Source organism: Cibotium barometz, chromosome 52, assembly GCF_041138505.1.
Source record: "Cibotium barometz isolate CiBa-2024 chromosome 52, ASM4113850v1, whole genome shotgun sequence".
NCBI classification, from domain to species: Eukaryota; Viridiplantae; Streptophyta; class Polypodiopsida; order Cyatheales; family Cibotiaceae; genus Cibotium; species Cibotium barometz.
In genome coordinates, this window is record NC_141097.1 from 39,448,118 (window position 1) to 39,467,055 (window position 18,938).

General features: G+C 45.8%; 1 protein-coding gene across 1 annotated transcript in view; it reads right to left on the reverse strand.

Annotated features, from left to right (window-relative positions):
- The window catches only part of LOC147609100 (cleavage and polyadenylation specificity factor subunit 3-I-like), a 102,998-nt gene extending 86,443 nt beyond the window's left edge, over window positions 1–16,555 (reverse strand). The window contains exon 1 of the mRNA XM_086788249.1: window positions 16,356–16,555. Within this exon, the coding sequence (XP_086644375.1) occupies window positions 16,356–16,508 (153 nt within the window). The 5' untranslated portion in view covers window positions 16,509–16,555. The remainder of the gene's footprint in view (window positions 1–16,355) is intronic.
- Between the last annotated feature and the right edge of the window lie 2,383 nt (window positions 16,556–18,938).

An 18,938-nucleotide genomic window follows, 5' to 3' on the forward strand; every position in this document is an offset into this window, starting at 1 on the left:
CTGACGGTCCACTGGGAACGTGGGGAGTGTCGGGATCTTCACGTGCTTCTCAGCCATCTCAAGTAAATCTGCCATTGCAGGGGTGTAACTGAAAAGGGTGGGTGCATGGAAAAAATGAAGAACTAAACCTGCAAGTGGCTATCCAGCAAATCAGCCCGCCTTCCTCTTGCTCCTCCTCTTCCCGTACGGTCCAAAACAGTCCACCAATCAGCAACAAAACAGCCCCCCTCTTGCTCACACAGTTCCCAAGATCTTCCAAGAGCCTAGAGCTCTGATACCATGTTAGAATATGTAGCGGAGATGAAGAAAAGATCTAAAAACACGAGAGCAAGTGCAGTCCAAAAAAACACAGCAATAGAGAGGGAGAGAGAGAGGCATTTAACTCTACTATATACACAAGGAAATCCCGAAATACTGAATACAATGTGTGGTGAGCCAAGGTGCCATTTTATATGGCCCCTATCAGCCAGTCGGCCAGTAGAAAGACAGCCGACAGCACTCAAAAGGTCCACGACCTGCTCCTCCAACAGTCGGCCAGCACACAGAGAAGGTCGGGGAGCAGTAGAACCAGTCGGCCATTATCTGGATGAGCCAACAGCCACAAGACAGCCACGGGCACACCCACAACAGAGGCCCTAGTGTAAATATACAGATAGGAGATGACTGCTAACAAGAGCCCGGGGGGGGGGGGGGGGGGGGGGGGGAGACACCCAACAACCTGACTGTACAAACTCATGTCGAAGGGCTCACCAGCATGGAGTAGAAATAGGCTTGCAATCCTAAAACCCAAATTTATGCAACAATTTCTGAATGCACTTGGATTGAAGCATAAAGATGCCCTCATTGGTCTGCACAAATTGGATGCCTAAATAATAGTGCAATAGACCCAAATCCAACATTTCAAATGATGTTCTCAATTCAAATTTAAAAGATGAAATTGCATCCTCATTATTTCCAATCAATAACATAGAGTACGAGCACAATGAAAATCCCATGATCCTCTTTAACATAGAGTGTGCTCTCAATTGTACTATTCCTGAAGCCGTCACCAATCAAATAGGAATGAATCTTCTCATACCAAGCTCTAGGAGCTTGTTACACACTTTACTTTCTTGGCCAAGCATCACAAAACCAATGGGTGACTCACATAAACCTCTTCTTGCAAGCCCCAATTGAGAAAGGTTGTCTTGATATACAACTTGTGCACCTTCCATCTATGATAGGCAACCAAAGCAACAACACATCTAATAGTGGACATGCGAGAAGTAGATGCAAAAGTCTCATCATAATCTATGCCCTTTTGGTGGGTATAGCCTTTGGCAACAAGTCTAGCCTTGTACCTGTCAATGGTACCATCATGCTTTCTCTTAACTATATAGACTTATTTTGTACCAATTGCCTTCACATACATCTAGCCATCTCCATTAAAGACCTCTTCTTTCTTTTCGCAACACCATTCTGCTATGGTGTGTATGGCATAGTGCATTGATGCTTGATGCCTTTTTCAACCAAGTATGCTTTAATAGCATATTACTTATCCCCTCCAACTGTACATAGGGCCTCATAATAGTGAACAACTCAGATTTTGCTTTAAGAGGATACACCTAAGAAAATCTAGAGTAGTCATCAATGAAAGTCACAAAGTAAAGATGCTTTCCAAGCGATGGTGTCCTCATAGGACCACACACATCACTATGTACGAGCTGTGATTTCCAAGTAGCCCTTATTGAACTATCTTTTGGAAAAGCATTACAATGCATTATAACAAAAATACATCCCTCACATACATGTCTAGGAGGTAGCTCAACATGTGGCATATCATGTACCATTTTATGCCTCTACAAAAGCATCAAACTGTCACCATTTGGCCACCCAACTGGTCCACCCGTCCTTTCTCATTATGTATATACATTGGACAAACATCCATGGCAGTTACATATGCCAGGGATTGATGCCACTCGTGTGATACTATGGACTTGGCTTTTCGTTGGGACTTGTGCCTATGAGTACATGCCTGGAAATGCCTAGAGGATTGGTGTTCCATTGGGTCTGGTACATCATGTACTTGCCTGGAACATGTCTATTTTAGTAGTCTCATGAACGGGCATACCAATGTTGTATTGCATAGCATCTTTATGTGCTTGCCTCCAAATTGAATTTACATACTGTTTTCATGCCTGCTTGACTAATATGTAGTTTAAGGTATGGGAACGCCGGCCCGTGAACCGTACATGTGAAACTGTCTGTTGACATGGTTATGTGGGATGTGACAGGTGGTAGGAACTAGCATTGATTTAGAAGTGAGTATGTACACACTTCATTAAGTTTTGGGCAACCAAAACTCACTTATAAATTATAACCAGCCTTGTGTTCTCTCACACTGATGTCCCAAGGTGGATAAAGCTCAATGCCCACCGCCCAAACCTTATCCCCTTTGTTCAAAGAGAGCAAACCAGCCATGTGTCCATCCCACATTGCACCACAAGTCACTTGTCCTCTCTACATAACACCCAGCATGGACATCTCATCATTTCTCTTCCTTCTCTCTCTAGAAGTTGGCAGTCTCCTTCATGAGTGTCACATGCATCCCGCACTTGGACGCCACGTAGACATTTCTGTACAGAAGGTGCAGGACCTGGGATGGTGAACTGGTCCCATGTGAGCCCACTCCGGGACGAGTCAACCAGGGATCCATCTCAGTCGTCCGAGGTCACGTGTGCATTGTCCTGCACATGAGTCCAAGGTCAGGTGTGCACTGCCTTGCACATGAAACAGTGCCAGTCCGCGCTGTGAGTCTCTCCCTCTAGAATGATGTCAGTTATTCTGTGTATCTGGTATGGTACCGGATGCCAGATCACTGAGTAGTTAGTGTTTAGAACAAGGGGCCAGCCCATAGGGCTACCCTGGATCTTAGTGTGGGCATGGGAATGGTGTGGAACCACCCCCATGAGGGCCAGGAAGGCCCAGGCTGAACCCACCAGCCATGGGGCAGCCCATACAAGCTGCCCAGCCCTTGGAATGTGGGCAAAGGCTGTGCCCAGCACTCTGGAAGCAGGCGCTTCACCTCCAAGCCAGTTAGTAATAATGCGCAACATTTTATGGATTTAATTCAGCATTTATTGCTGTATTTTCAGCAGTCGTGGGACATTTAAGGCTGGCCACCTGGGTTTATGCCGGCCGACTGCTCATGAGGAGTAGTATAAATAGCCTAGCCCACAATCCCATTCAATCATCTCATTATTCACCAAGAGCTCAAGCAAATCAAGGGCTAGACAAGCCAAGGGAGTTGCTAAGCAAAGGGGTGGAGTACTGAAGGTCAAGGGTAGGGATTTCCCAGCCAAGAAAGGTCAAGAATTCTGTATTTTCTTTTCAGATTCACATCATTCTAATAAAGCAAATACACCATCCGTGGTGGGGGCCCTATAGAGGGTAATTGGGACCCGATACTGTGTCATCTCCATCTCTCCCTCTATTTTCTGCACATCTCCTTTCAGTTTGTGCGTTAATTTCCGTCGCGAAAAGAGTGTTGAATTCTGAGTATTGAAGTTACCGATTCTTCTCCGAGGCTTCCGCATGTTACAGTGGTATCAGAGCCTACTTCAAGTACAAAGATTCAGCAAAGAAACCAGAATTTTTTCTCGCTCGTGTGGTTGGTTTTTAGACGCCGGTGGACTACCCCTTTCGGAGTGACTCCTGTCCCTCGAAGGACGGTTGGTTTTTAGCCTCCGGACGTCTCCCACACAGATAGTGGATGGTCAAATTGCGTTCCGGAAAGGAAGTGCATTTTCCTGCTATGGCAAGCTTCGACGACGAGAGAGACCAAGAACCATGGGACCAGAGTGCACCAGGCATCCCAACTAGGGCACCAGTCTTGAGTGTCACAGACATGTTCCAGCAAGCCAATGGGAGGTGCGTATGTTTAGGCCAGCCACTTTTGAAGACGCACTCTCGCCTGCGCAGAGTGCAGAAATGAAACACAATGGTGGCAAGCCCAAGACTTCCCAACCGGCTTCTCCCAGGGCTACCGCCTCAGGGGGCAAAAGCCAGAACCAGACGGGGTCTTCCCCAGGTCAGAGCCCGGGAGCCTTTGGCTCCAAGAACTCGAACAGTGCGTCTAAGCTTACTCCAGACCAGAAAGCGGAGGCAAGCAAGACAGGTTGCAAGTTGAGTGCTGAGGAGCTTTCTCAGTACAAGAAGGAAGGTAGATGTTTCTTTTGTCATACAAAAGGACATACTTCTCGGGATTGTCCGAAGAAGCCTCCAAAGCCCGCCGCCGCCGCCTCCACAGCTTCCGTGGTGAGCTTTGCTCCCACGCAGACCCCAGCGGCTACCCCTAGTTCTTCAAACCCCGATGCTTCAGTTGGAGCAATTATTAGCCGGGAGCTCGAAGATAAGCAGAAGGACGCCCATGACCAGGAGTATGAGCGCAACGAATTGCTCAAGTCCTTTGGCTACATAGGTGGCCAGACAGTTGTCGTCTTGTTTGACAGCAACAGCACGGAGGATGTGGTCACGGAACAGGCCGCTAGGCGTGCCCGTTTCGAGCTAACTTCGGTGGACAAACAGGTTGAGGGTTTTAGCACAGGCATGACAACGAGTGTCAAGTATAAAGCTCTAGGTGCTAAGTTAGTGATTCAGGTAGAGTTTGTGCGTGACTTTATGGTTGCCCCTCTTGTAGGAGCAATGGTTTCACAAGTTTCTTCTTGATGTCAAGTGGGACAAGCACACGTTCCAGATCAATTGGAATGTGTCAAACGCCTCGGTGACCATTAAGTGTGAGCCAGGAATTCCAAACTTTTCGCTCATAAGCCACTTGCAGGCTAAGCGAGCAGTTCCCGCACTTGGATGCCACGTAGACATTTCTGTACAGAAGGTGCAGGACCTGGGATGGTGAGCTGGTCCCATGTGAGCCCAGTCCGGGACGAGTCAACCAGGGATCCATCTCAGTCATCCGAGGTCAGGTGTGCATTGTCCTACACATGAGTCCAAGGTCAAGTGTGCACTGTCCTGCACATGAAACAGTGCCAGTCCGCGCTGTGAGTCTCCCTCTAGAATGATGTCAGTGATTCTGTGTATCTGGTATGGTACCAGATGCCAGATCACTGAGTAGTTAGTGTTTAGAACAAGGGGCCAGCCCATAGGGCTACCCCGGATCTTAGTGTGGGCATGGGAATGGTGTGGAACCACCCCCATGAGGGCCAGGAAAGCCCAGGCTGAACCCACCAGCCATGGAGGGGCTGTAGGACAGCCCTAGGGCAAGAATAAGGCAGATTCCACGAGTTTACAGCCTTTACATGGCTGTAGGGCAAGTATGGGGCAGCCCATACAGGCTGCCCAGCCCTTGGAATGTGGGCAAAGGCTGTGCCCAGCACTCTGGAAGTAGGCGCTTCACCTCCCAGCCAGTTAGGAATAATGCGCAACATTTTATGGATTTCATTCAGCATTTATTGCTGTATTTTCAGCAGTCATGGGACATTTAAGGCTGGCCGCCTGGGTTTATGCTGGCCGACTGCTCATGAGGAGTAGTATAAATAGCCTAGCCCACAATCCCATTCAATCATCTCATTATTCACCAAGAGCTCAAGCAAATCAAGGGCTAGACAAGCCAAGGGAGTTGCTAAGCAAAGGGGTGGAGTACTGAAGGTCAAGGGCAAGGATTTCCCAGCCAAGAAAGGTCAAGAATTCTGTATTTTCTTTTCAGATTCACATCATTCTAATAAAGCAAATACACCATCTGTGGTGGGGGCCCTACAGAGGGGTTTCAGTTTGTGCGTTAATTTCCGTCACGAAAAGAGTGCTGAATTCTGAGTATTGAAGTTACTGATTCTTCTCCAAGGCTTCCGCATGTTACAATGAGCCTCTTTGGCTGTGTATTTTCTTCACTTTCTCCTTCCCAATTCCATATCCAAGCTTGCTAGGGTGTCTTCCAAGCTTCCAAGAGTGTTTCCATGTGGTATTCACTCTCCTACACACTCCCAATGACTGAAATTCAACAAAACAGCTCTTATTTTTGCTGTAATTTTTGGTCTTTTGACTGAAAACCCGAATTTCAACCTTCCTTTCTTAAGTTGACCCATTGGGGAAGCTCTCCCCGGATTTCCTTCATCCTCTTGAAGACGCTTTTGTCGCAAACGATCGCGACAGATTGAAGTTTTCAACACTCCAGATGCTTCCATCGCGAAGACTTCCGTTGTCATCGACTCTACTTGCAATTGGTAAGCTTTAATGCTCGATTATGGAAGCAAGTAGCAAGAGGGAGGAGTAGGACTCCATGTTCACATACCCTGTGTAGTGTTTGTTCTCTTGTCTTACCTGCTCTCTTGCACATTGTTTCAACCATGTGTTGGTAAAAAATGCAATTCGAAATTGGTCTGAATTGAGATCGATGCATAAGATCCGTAGTTTTCTTGGATTATGCTCTTACTATGGCAAGTTCATTCAGCACTTTGCATAGACTGATGTAGAGAGATACATTCCTCAAATTAAAAGATGCAACTACACGTGGTCCAGTGTTCATCATTCTGGATTTGCAAAAGCCACTCAATGTGAAATGTGAATTGCATAGAAACTATCCTAAATCAAGAGAGACATGTCGTGGCTTATGAGAGCCGTAGATTGCATGATGCAAAGCTCTCTCTTGGCATTTATGAGAAAGATCTCTTGGTTGTAATTCATATACTAACTATATGAAAATATTATCTTCTTGGAGCTGATTTCACTCTGAAGACAGATCACCACAGTTTGAGGTATTTTCTTACCCAAACTAAATTATCTAAGAAGCATATGAGGATGGCCGATTTCCTCTCTATGTTTCATTTTCAAATCTTACACACCTAAGAAAGAAGAATGAAATGGCAAATGCATTGTCACGAAAGCCGTATGTAACAGCTATCTCGATTGCCTCTTATGGAGATTTGTCTGCCATGAGTGATTTGTATCATACGGATGCTAATTTTGCCACTATTTGGGTTCATTTGATGGTTGGTTATGCACATGCCTCATTTGCGATCAAAGAGAGTTATCTTATGAAAGATAATTGCCTATGTGTGGTGTCTGACACGAGGCAAAAAGTTTTGGATGAGTACCATGCTCCTCCATATGTTGGTCATAGAGGCATAATGCCTACTACTCACATAATTGAGCGGTGTTTCTTTTGGCCAGGTATGCAAAAGGACATAGCGGCACATGTACGTGTATGTATCACCTCTCAGAAGGTGAAATTTAATAGGCAAAAAGCACCAGGTTTACTTCAGCCATTGCCTATTCCCACGCAACCATGGGAAAGTATAACAATGGATTTTATTATGGACTTGCCACGGTCCCAACACGATAATGATGCTATTTGGACAATTGTGGACAGGCAAGCTCACATCTTGTCGGTCAAGAAGACCATCAAAGCTAAGCATATGGTTAAAATATATCTTACATAAGTGTTCAAGCATCATGGAATGCCGAAGTCCATTGTAGGGGATAGAGATCCCAAGAATACAAGTCTCTTTTGGCGGGGCCTTGTTTGATAATATGGGCACCAAATTAGACTTCTCATCAGCTTATCACCCTAAAACAGATGGGCAAAGTGAGGCTGCAAATTCAATCGTGTTGGATCTCTTGAAATGTTATGTAGCAGATCAAAAGTCTTCTTGGGAGAAGTATTTTCCGCTTGTAGAATTTGCATACAACACGATGCATGCATCAACGAGAAAGGCCCCGTTTGAGATTGTTTATGGTAAGGTGGTTTTTCCACCCATCATTCACACAAAGGATGAGATGTTTGCAACTGATGAGTATGTAAGAGACTTGGAGATTGGCTTTGCTCAGCCGTTGTAAGGTCACAAGACAAACATATAAAGACTGTCGATAAGAATAGAAGGCAATTTCATGTCAAAGAGAATGATTGGGTATTGCTAAAAGTCGAGAAAGTAAGACTTGCAAAGAGGCCTGGCAAAGAGGATGCATACCCTAAGCGTGCAATCAAGTACTATGGGTCTTTTCGAGTGATCAAGAAGATCAATGAAATGGCTTTCAGGTTGGCATTGCCGATTCATTGGCATATACACAATGCTTTTCATGTGAGTCTCCTTGGCAAGTATGCAAGGCCGGAGTCCACTGAACCGATCATTGAGGATCCACCAGAAGTGGATGAGCTTAAGGAGATTTTGCAGCCAGAACATATTGTGTATCACAAGGAACACAAGCTTGCAGCCTACAAGCAAAGTTGTCGGGTGTTACCTTATGAAGTTTAAGAATTATCGTCCCATTGATGCTAAATGGGAAGATGACGTTCTTTAGAGATTGCCCGCACGTGCTTCAGTCATACTTGGATGCTTTTCAGCTGCTGCAGACAACTGTTTAGAAGCCGGGGGTTTTATATCACCATTTGGCTACCCAGCTGGTTCACCTCCATGCTTTCTCATTATGTATATACATTGGACTCGCGTACATGGCAATTGCATGTGCCAGGGATTGATGCCACTCATGTAATATTGTGGACTTGGATTTCCGTTGAGACTTGTGCTTGTGAGTACATGCCCAAAAATGCCTAGAGGATTGGTGTTCCATTGGGTCTAGTATCTTGTGTACTTGCTTGAAACACGCCTATTTTAGTATATACCAATGCAACATTATGCAACATTGCATAGCATCTTTATGTGCTTGCCTGCAAATTGAATTTGCATGCTGTTTTTATGCCTACTTAACTAATGTGTAGTTTAGGATAAGGGGATGCCCGCCCATGAACCATGCGTGTGAAACTATCTCCTGACATGATTATGTGGCATGTGACGTGGTGAGCATTGGTCAAAAACCTAGCCTTAGGAATTAGCATTAATTTATGAGTGTAAACACACTTCATTAAGTTTTGGCATAATCACAAGGGACGGAGGGGACGGACCCTTGGAACGGGGGGACACCGTCCCGGGAACACTGTGGGACGGGGACGGACGGACGTCCCCAGCTGGGCGTCCCTCACAAGGGACGGCGTTCCGGGGACGGATCCAGGAGGGGACGGTTGTGGGGGACGGCTGCATGGGAACGCCGCAGGTTACTGTTTGGGCAATGGTCACATTTTTGACCTTTTTTTTGGCTGTTTGGGAGGGGTTTTTCATGGGCCTTTAGCCTTGGCCCATAGGCCTTGAGCCTTTGAGGCTTTGGCCTCTCTCTTGCCTCCCTCCCTATAAGAAGACACACACACACACACACTCCCTCTCACACTTCAAGCTTTAGCTTCACACACACGCACACACTCTCTCTCCCTCAAGCGGAAAGCCTCAAGAGCCAAGGTCTCAAGTTTCAAGCTCTCACACAAGCAAAATGTAGCCTCTCAAGACACTCTCTCCCCCTCACACACACACTCTCTCAAGCTTCACACACACACACACACACACACCCACCCTCACACTCAACTTCTCAAGTTCTCCCTCAACTTTCAAGGCTCAAGCCTCACTCCCTCTCTCTCTCTCTCAAGCTATCAAGTGACAATCATCCATGGCATCCTCCTTGTGGTAGTGGCTCTTCAAGTTCCAACTACCCGTAGAAGGACGATGGGACGGACGTGGTGGGATGAGGTCAATCACACCCCATCCCCTCATGGAGGTGGTGCAAAGCCATGGGCATGCAAGCTTTGCCCGTATAGGCGAGTGGGTGGTACTGACAAAGTAATTTTTAAGTGCTACCCTCGTCCCCGTTCCCTACATATGGTCCCGTTCCCGTCCCCCGTCCCGTTCCCATCCCCCGTTACCGTCCCCCGTCCCCCGTTACCGTCCCCCGTCCCCCGTTACCGTCCCCGTCCCTTGTGACTATGAGTTTTGGGCCGCCAAAACTCGCTTATAAATTATGACCAGTCCTGTGTTCGCACAAGCTGATGTCCCGAGGTGAACAAAGCTCAATGCCCACCGCCCAAACCTTATCCCCTTTGTTCACAGAGAGCAACCAACCCTGTTTTCCATCCCACATTACACCACAAGTCACTTGTTCTCTCTACCTAACACCCAGGGTGGACATCTCATCATCTCTTTCTTCTCTCTCTATTCTACACTTTCTCCTTCCCAACTTCATATCCAAGCTTGCTCGTGTGTTTTCCAGTGTCTCCACATGGTATTCACTGTCCTACACACTCCCAATGACTAAAATTCAACAAAACAGCTCTTATATCTGCTGTAATTTCTGGTCTTTTGGCTGAAAACCCAAATTTCAGCCTTGCTTTCTCAAGTTGAACCATAGGGGAAGCTCTCCCAACGTTCCCTTCATCCTCTTGAAGACTCTTGTCACGAAGGATCGCGACAGATTGAAAATTTCAACCCTCTCGACGCTTCCATCGCGAAGACTTCCGTTGTCATCGACTCTACTTGCAATTGGTAAGCTTTAATGCTCAATTATGGAAGCACGTAGCAGGAGGGAGGAGCAAGACTCCATGTTCACATACCATGTGTAGTGTTCTCTTGTCCTACGTGCTCTCTTGTAGATTGTTTCAACCATGTGTTGGTGGAATAATAGAGAGCAGATGGTAGGAAACATGGACACTACATTGCAAATTTTCATCAACAACCATATTGTTAGCAATCATGTATTCATATGCATTGGTATGGAAATTTGGTCAGAAATACCCATGGCACTCTGTACTTGATTCTCCCAAGATTAATATACACTATTTGAAGGAGGGGTTGGCCAATTCCAATTTCTGACTAATTGTACGTCTCTTGTCAATTCAACAAATTAAATACTTGTATTGTGCTTGTTGTCCATTAAATCTTGGTGTATTTAAGTGTATTGATTAGCATTGTGTTCATCAAAGCATTCCACACCGAGCGGTGGAATTACACAGACTGCCATAATTTACATGCCCAAATCTAGTATGCCATAACTCTGCCTCTTACATGGCAAAAGTGGTACTAGAAACCATCCATACATCATGTACTCTCTTCTCAAATGAGTCTAGCTAATACAAGCCCTGGTATAATGTCCCAAAAGTGACTATCTAATAGTCTTTTCTATATTTTATTGTGCACTTGGCATCCTCAAAGTGGACTCCATAGGCTCTTTTAGCAAAAGAGGAGACTCGACAACAAATTCTTCTTTATGCCTTGTACATAGAGTAGATTAATACTGCATATATCTGAACCATCTATGGCTGTGAGTATGATCTCACCAATCCCTTTGATAGGATAAGAAGAATTATTAGCAAATGTGACCTTCTTTCCTTCTGGGGCAACCTTCAAAGACATTAAAAAATTCCTCAGAGATGATATGCGCAGCTCCACTATCAAAATACCAAATGACATGTTTCTCATTCACATTGAGAGACATCCTCCTGTGATGCATCATAACTGCAAACCAAAAAAGCCCAATCATCTTGCACAAAATTAGCCGAATCATCAACTTTGCTTGCAAGGGCATTACACTACCAAACCAAGTTCTTTCTTTTTGTCTTTGGCTGTTAGAAGTCATCTCCTGTCCAGTTTCATACACCAGGGCCTTTGTTGTGGGTGTGCCCGCCCTTATCAGGTGTTTTATCATTTTTCCTCACTCCCCGCATTTTTCCCCTATTTTTTCCCATTTTTTCTGAGGCTTGGGAGGCAACCTGAGGCGGCTGGAGGATCAGTAGCTGGCCGACTGCCTGGACATCAGTCGTGGACCTCTGGGATGCTGGCCAACTGGATGTATGCAGTCGTGGGCTTGATCTGCTGCTGGCCGACTGTTGATGCAGTCGTGGAGGCCTCTTCAGCAGGCCGATTGCCTATCTGGGGGCATATAAATAGGCCCCCAGTCCCCATACCTTATTTGTATCATATTCGGGATCTTCTCGTGTATATCAGAGCAGAGTTACACGCCTACATCTCTCTTTCTCTTGTGCTGTTTTTTTGCCTGCGTTTTTGCTCGTGTTCCCAGATCTGGTCATCATCTCCGCTGTGTATTCTGACATGGTATCAGAGCCCTAGGCTCTAGATAGTTCTTGGGATTTGTGTGAGCAAGAGGGGGACTGTTTTGTGGCTGATTGGTGGACTGTTTTGGGCTGATCGGGAAGAGGAGAAGCAAGAGGAAGGCAGGCTGATTTGCTGGAAAGCCACTTGCAGGTTTTAGTTCTTCTTTGTTCCCACCCACCCACCCTTTTCAGAGTACATCCCCGCAATGGTAGATCTGTTTGAGATGGCCGAGAGGCATGTGAAGATCCCGACACTCCCCACGTTCCCGGTGGACCGTCAGTTGGACAGGAGCAACTACGGCATATGGAAGGTTATGATGGAATCTGTTCTCGAGTCTTACGACCTCGCTGATTTCGTCATTGTTGGTGTTCCACGGCCGGAAGTTGAGGAAGGGGAGTTACCGTCAACCCGAAAGGACCGGGAGGCTCAGACACACATGTGGGATCGTGTCAACACCAAGGTCCGTTCGTTTATTTTCCTCAACTGCACACCACAGGTAATCAATCATGTAAAGCATATGACGCTAGCCAGAGGTATATGGCAGCATTTGGCTTCTCTTTACAACAGGGTATCACCCATGAAGAGGATTTCCTTGGAAGTACAGATGCGGGTTATGAGCCCTGCAAAGTCGTCGACGATGCGGGAGTATATTAACAAGCTGCAGGCTCTTCAGCAGGAAGTTCTTCAGGCTGGGAAGGAGATATCGTCAGAGGACATGGCCATAACATTGCTGTCGCACTTGCCCTCTTCGTACTCAGCATTTTACTCCTCTTTGATTACCAGTGGCAGGCTCAGCACCATCACGTGGGAGGAGCTTGTGCCCATGGTCCTGGACCAGGAGGAACGATTCACGAACCCTCCTCAGGGTGGAGGTTCGGAGGCCTTAACTGGCCAACGGTCGAAAGGCCGTAACTCGGGCAAAGGGAAGGCTTCATCGGAGAAGTCTTCTGAGAAGAAGTCCGACGCTGACCGCGAGAAACTGAAGGCAAAGAGGACCTGTAATGATTGTGGCGAGAAAGGCCACTATTAGAGGCAGTGTCCCAAGCGGAAGACCGAGAAGGTGAAGATTCCTCAGCAGCAATCATGAAGACTCCGGCTTTTGTGCACCTGGAGGTGATGGACACCGATGTTTCATTTTCTTCAGGCGGGGAGGAGATTGGAGGACTCTCCGCAACGGATACTCGGAGAGTGGATTCTCGATAGTGGTGCTTCAAGGCACATGACTCCTTCCCGTTCCGGTTTACAGGATCTCTGCAGGCTTTCTGGTCATATCCTTACTGGTGATACATCCACTATCCCAGTTCACAGTGAGGGCAGGATGGAGATAGTTCCGGATGGCAGAGGGGGGAAGCATTCCTCCCAAGTGTTGTATGTTCCGGCACTTGGTTTTCATCTGTTGTCAGTGCATTAGGTTTGCAAGACTGGCATACGGGTGGAGTTTGATGAGCATTTTGTTGCTCTCCGGGACAAAGCAACAGGCCAAGTGGTTTGGGAAGGCGGAGTGGAGAATGGAGTTTAAGGCTTTCAGCACTTTCTCTCCCAGGTCCTCAGGATTGTGATGAGTGGCAGTCTGGTAATGGCTACTCAAGTGTGGATACGCTGCAGGAGCGGGCTTTCCGAGACCATGTGGTGGATAGCTTGCCAGTAGATGGCAGCAGTTGGCAGGAACTTTCCAGGACTGATGTTGGTAGTTCTTGTGTTCGTCAGTCAGAGGAAGCTGAACAGGTCACTTATGCTCTGATGTCTCGTCGTGTTCGGGACATAGAACCTCCAGTAGATGAGGATGTTCTTTCCACGGGGACCTTTCGGAAAGCCAGGCAGGTGGCAGGTGCTTACTTGCAGAAGGAGGTGGTTTCTCCAGGCTTAGTGGTTCCAGATTCAGAGGGGGTGGTTGACAGGTTTCATCAGGCTTCCAGGACTTGTTTGTGCATCGTAACAGGTGTTGATCCTGGTGAGCAGTGTGATGTCTCTGTGACTCAGAAGCTAAGAAGCTGTATGGTTCATTGATCTGGTTGATGGACACCAGATTGGACGGGAGCTTCTTCATGAGGCGGTTGAGCTCACGGTTGCGGATGACTCTTTGGGAGGCAGGATTGCGTTTCCTGTGGTTTCTGCGGCATGCGAAGGATCATAGACTCTTGTACACAGGAGGGGGATTGTTGGATGGAGTCCGACTCCACAGTTGGAGTGACTCGGTTTGGGGAGGAGATCCGGACACGAGGAGATCTACTTATGGCCCAGGAGCAGTTTTACGGAGCAGCAGGAGGTTACATTGCAGGTTTGGGCTTCCACTGGAGGAGCCCATGGTCATCCAGAGGCACTTTGTTCGTGAACAGATCGTTGCTGATGACATCTTGCTGGAGTTCTGTTCAACGGAGGACAATACTGTGGACCTCTTCACGAAGTCGCTCTCTCAGGATTTGCTCAGGCGGCACCCCAACTCCCAGTGGTTGGTTACACAGCCAGGAGTTGAGAGGGGGTGTTAGAAGTCATCTCCTGTCCAGTTTCATACACCACGGCCTTTGTTGTGGGTGTGCCTGCCCTTATCAGGTGTTTTATCATTTTTCCTCACTCCCCACATTTTTCACCTATTTTTTTCCATTTTTTCTGAGGCTTGGGAGGCAGTCTTGAGGCGGCTGGAGGATCAGTAGCTGGCCGACTGCCTGGACATCGGTCGTGGACCTCTAGGATGCTGGCCGACTGGATGTATGCAGTCGTGGGGTTGATCTACTCAGCTGGCCGACTGTTGATGCAGTCGTGGAGGCCTCTTCAGCAGGCCAACTACCTATCTGGGGGCATATAAATAGGCCCCCAGCCCCCATACCTTATTTGTATCATATTCGGGATCTTCTTGTGTATATCAGAGCAAAGTTACACGCCTACATCTCTCTTTCTCTTGTGCTGTTTTTCTGCCTGCGTTTTTGCTCTTGTGTTCCCAGATCTGGTCATCATCTCCGCTGCGTATTCTGACATTGGCCTATCTCTTTTTTGCACCCAATAATCTAGTGCCTTGGCTTTTTACAATAATGACACTTGCCCTTCCTCTTGGATTGATTTGCATCACTTTTTCCTTTATTTGATAGCTATCTAGAATCAACCTTAGACTAAGATAACCACCTTTTGCTTTGCCCTTGCCTTTGCCATGAGCTGCAAAGGCCTGATCACTGGCATGAACAATGAAAGACTTATTTTTCCCAATTTGCTCTTCTTGCAAAAGCAAACTCACAAGTCACCAAGAGTCACCAACTCCTCAAACTTTACAGGCTCTCGATTAGCCCTCATAGACAATATAAGAGAAGTTTGGAAAGTCAAATAAGATTGTGGCAATAACTACGAAGTCTTGGATATGAGTTCATTCTCAAGAATGACCTCATTTATATTGCATAGCTGCTCCCAAAGATCTTGGATCTTTGTAAGATGATCAGCCATACTATCACCATCACTCATGTCCAAGATCTCAGCTTACAAAGACCTCTCCTCAACCCTCATCTTACCAAGACCTCTCCTCAACCCTCCCCTTTGGAAACCATACAATTCTTGGCAAAGTGCCCAAACGTCCCACACTGGAAACAAGCACTAGCAAAGGAGCCAAAGGAGAGTTTCACCTCTACAACTCCAAGGGAGTCCAGATTGACCATCATTGATTCGGGTGTTTACTTAAAAGTATTCCACAAAATACAAACACGCACCTTATTAGATACCCTGGAACATAAAGAGGCCTACCCAGCTAGGTAACTAGCAAGTTCCCCAATTGCAAGCCAAATTCATCAACCCACATTGGACAGGATTCTATGAAGCTCTTATTGACATCAAACATTGGGTCCCATGGCAACACATGTATAAAGTTTTTCAGCATGAACAAAGGTGCTTTTAGCCAAAAGCTTGGAAGCCCAAGAGGGTTCCACCATCAAAACATTATAGAATCCCTTCCCTCGATAGAAAATCTAAGAGACTAACCTGGACTGTAATACCTCCTTTTCAACCCAATATATTAGGTCACCTTCCTAGTATAGAATAAGATCAAACTACAAGAAGCAAAGAGCCCAATCTTTTCTTTAACAGATTCTTGTGACAACCCGACTCTTGTGCACAACATTTACATTTATGTCCCTCCTCCTCCACCAGTTGTTGGCATCTAGCTCTGGAGCTCTCTACTACTCGACCCTTAGCCCAGGCCACATGCTCACTTGCCACCGGATCCTCTCCTGCTCGGATTCGCTTGACCGGAATGGCCTCCCGCTCCTCCCTCAAATGAACACTTAACTTCGTGGAGGAGTTATACTGAAAATGACTAGGGACTCTGTAGGACAACTATACGTTCCCATAATATGCGTACAGTTTCTCTTTAGGTAGCTCGGCGAACCCCACCGACCCCGAAAACAAGAATCATGTGATTCAGCGTGGGCAGGGCTTTTGCAAGACTACGGGAGAATTTACCAGCACCGTTTTGCCTTTGTATGTCATATATACGCAGGAACGCCCGACTTCATTGCCGGCCCCCAGTGGCGTAATGTCCAGCTTGTCGCCTGTTGTTGTCGTCATGGACTCCTTCCTTTTCAGTTGATTCGCAGCAACGCTCATGGCGCTCATCCTCCCTCTCTCTCTCTCGCAAACTTTACAGTGGGTTAGGTTTTGGCCGTTGCTCTTTTTACTTGTTCTTTAATTAATTAATACTAGAATATGCCAGCATAAAATATGCACCCCAAACCTTTTGTGGGTTTGCATTAATTAATTATTGAATTTCAACCTTTTTACTTGTTCTTTAATTAATTAATACTAGAATATGCCAGCATAAAATATGCACCCCAAACCTTTTGTGGGTTTGCATTAATTAATTATTGAATTTCAACCTTAATGAAAACCTTTTGCATACGAACACTTGTAAGTCCTTTGGTTTGCATGTGTTTTGTTCTGTTTGCTCGTCGTCGTCTGTCTTTCCCGTCTTCTGGAAGCAATGCATGCTTCATGGCCGACTTCCACGATGGTATGGCCGACTATCACCGAATCTGCGATGGTATGGGATGCAATACACGTGTTTTGTTCTATTTGCTCGTCGTCGTCTATCTTTCCCGTCTTCTAGAACCTGTGCTCGCGTTTGTTGCTGTTCGATATGCTTCGCGGCCAACTTCTACGAAGGTATGACCAACTTCTGCGATCTTATTTACTGATTCTGGCATGGTATGGGATGGTCACGTGCTGTTTATGGATGGAGTTGTGGAGCGAGTCGTCAGGTGGTTCATTACATTGCTCTTCTGGAGAGTTCATCGACGTTTTTCCTGGTTGTGGCTCTTCTCGAATGCTATAGCCAACTGTTTTTCTTCACGTCCTTATGGACTGGCAGGTTACATTTCTTCTGCCTATTTAATAAACTGTCTGTTAGTCTTTTCGCTGCATCTGTTTCCTAGCTATTTAATGAACGCTCTATCAGTCTTTTTCGTGCATCTGTTTCCTATCACTGTTTTTCTGTTCGATTTTCTTAATTATATTCTGTAAAATGGCTCCTAAAAGGAAACCCATGAATGATATAACAAACTATATGTGTGTTGATCGTCGTCCGTCCCCCATCACGTTTTTCTGTTCGATTTTCTTAATTCTACTCTGTAAAATGGCTCCTAAAAGGAAACCCATGAATGATATAACAAACTATATGTGTGTTGATCGTCGTCCGTCCCCCATCACGTTTTCAAAACAACAACAAGAAGACTACAAAACATCATTTCTTTGTGTATGGGAAAGGACTGCAAACTTCAAGAGATCTATTGTGGAAGGGCATAATTTTGTACCTCTATCACGTGAAGTATGTAAATATGTGGGCCTCAGTGAAGAAGATGGTTGTTTTCTATAGGTTTTTGATAGAAAGGCACTTCTATAATATCAAATGTACAGTGTCCCTTTTGTAAATTATCCTTTCCGTTTGATGTATCGTCCGAGTAATGTTTTTCTCTAAAATGTACATCTCTCTTTTCTTTATAATGTATATAGTTTACTTGTATCAAATTTGTATATATAAAAATCTTTTTTTTCTACTGTTTAAAATTTACGTTAAAAATTAATTGTTCTAAAAATTAATACCCTTACTCAAATACATCTAAGGTTCCTCTTTTTAATTTTCCCTCCCGCCTAAACCTTTTAGCCTTAATACATCTTTAAATTTTTAGACCGAAAATTGAAGCACCACCAACAAAAAAAATAATTAATAGTGAAAGAGTGAATAAGCACCACTAATAATACTAGAATATGCCAGCATAATAAGTAACTTTTGAAAGGTTTTTGGGCGCCTTTTTCTCTAATCGGATCATCCAATTTTGCTACTTTCCTGGGTTCATTATAGGGTCTCTCTCTCTTTCTCTCTCTCTCTCTCTCTCTCTCTCTCTCTCTCTCTCTCTCTCTCTCTCTCTCTCTCTCTCTCTCTCTCTCTCTCTCTCTCTCTCTCTCTCTACGTAGTAGATTGGCTCATCTATGTCTCTGTAATGTGCACAATGCTGAATTGTCGTTGCTTCGGAAGCCAATTCCCTGAGGTTTGGGGGTAGGTCCTTCTTCCTCCTTTGAAGCCGACTTCCATGGCGCAACTAGGTTGGGTGTTGAGTTATCATTGCTTTGGCATCTAGTTCCTCGTGTTTGGGGGGTAAGTCTACTTCTCCTCCTTCGATGCTAACTCCCATGTCACACGACAAGTGTCTCTGAAGTATCCAAAGTTTTATGGCCAAAAAAAAAAAAGAACGACCTTAACATGTGGCCAATTTTGAAAATATATGGCTAGCCAATGGCATGCCATCGAACGCCCACACCGTTCAAAAGCGTAATGCTTTTCCTAGAACCTTTGATGGGCATGCAACGAATTGGCATGCACAATATGGGCCCAACCACTTCCCCACGTATCTTGCTATGCGGGACGCTTTCCTCCATCACTTTCGGAAGGATAAAACCTCTTCCCAAATGCTAGACAAAAATAGGAGCTTAAAATAGAAAGATTTATCTGAGGAATATTATACGGTAAAATTTCAGACGCTTCAAGTCCAA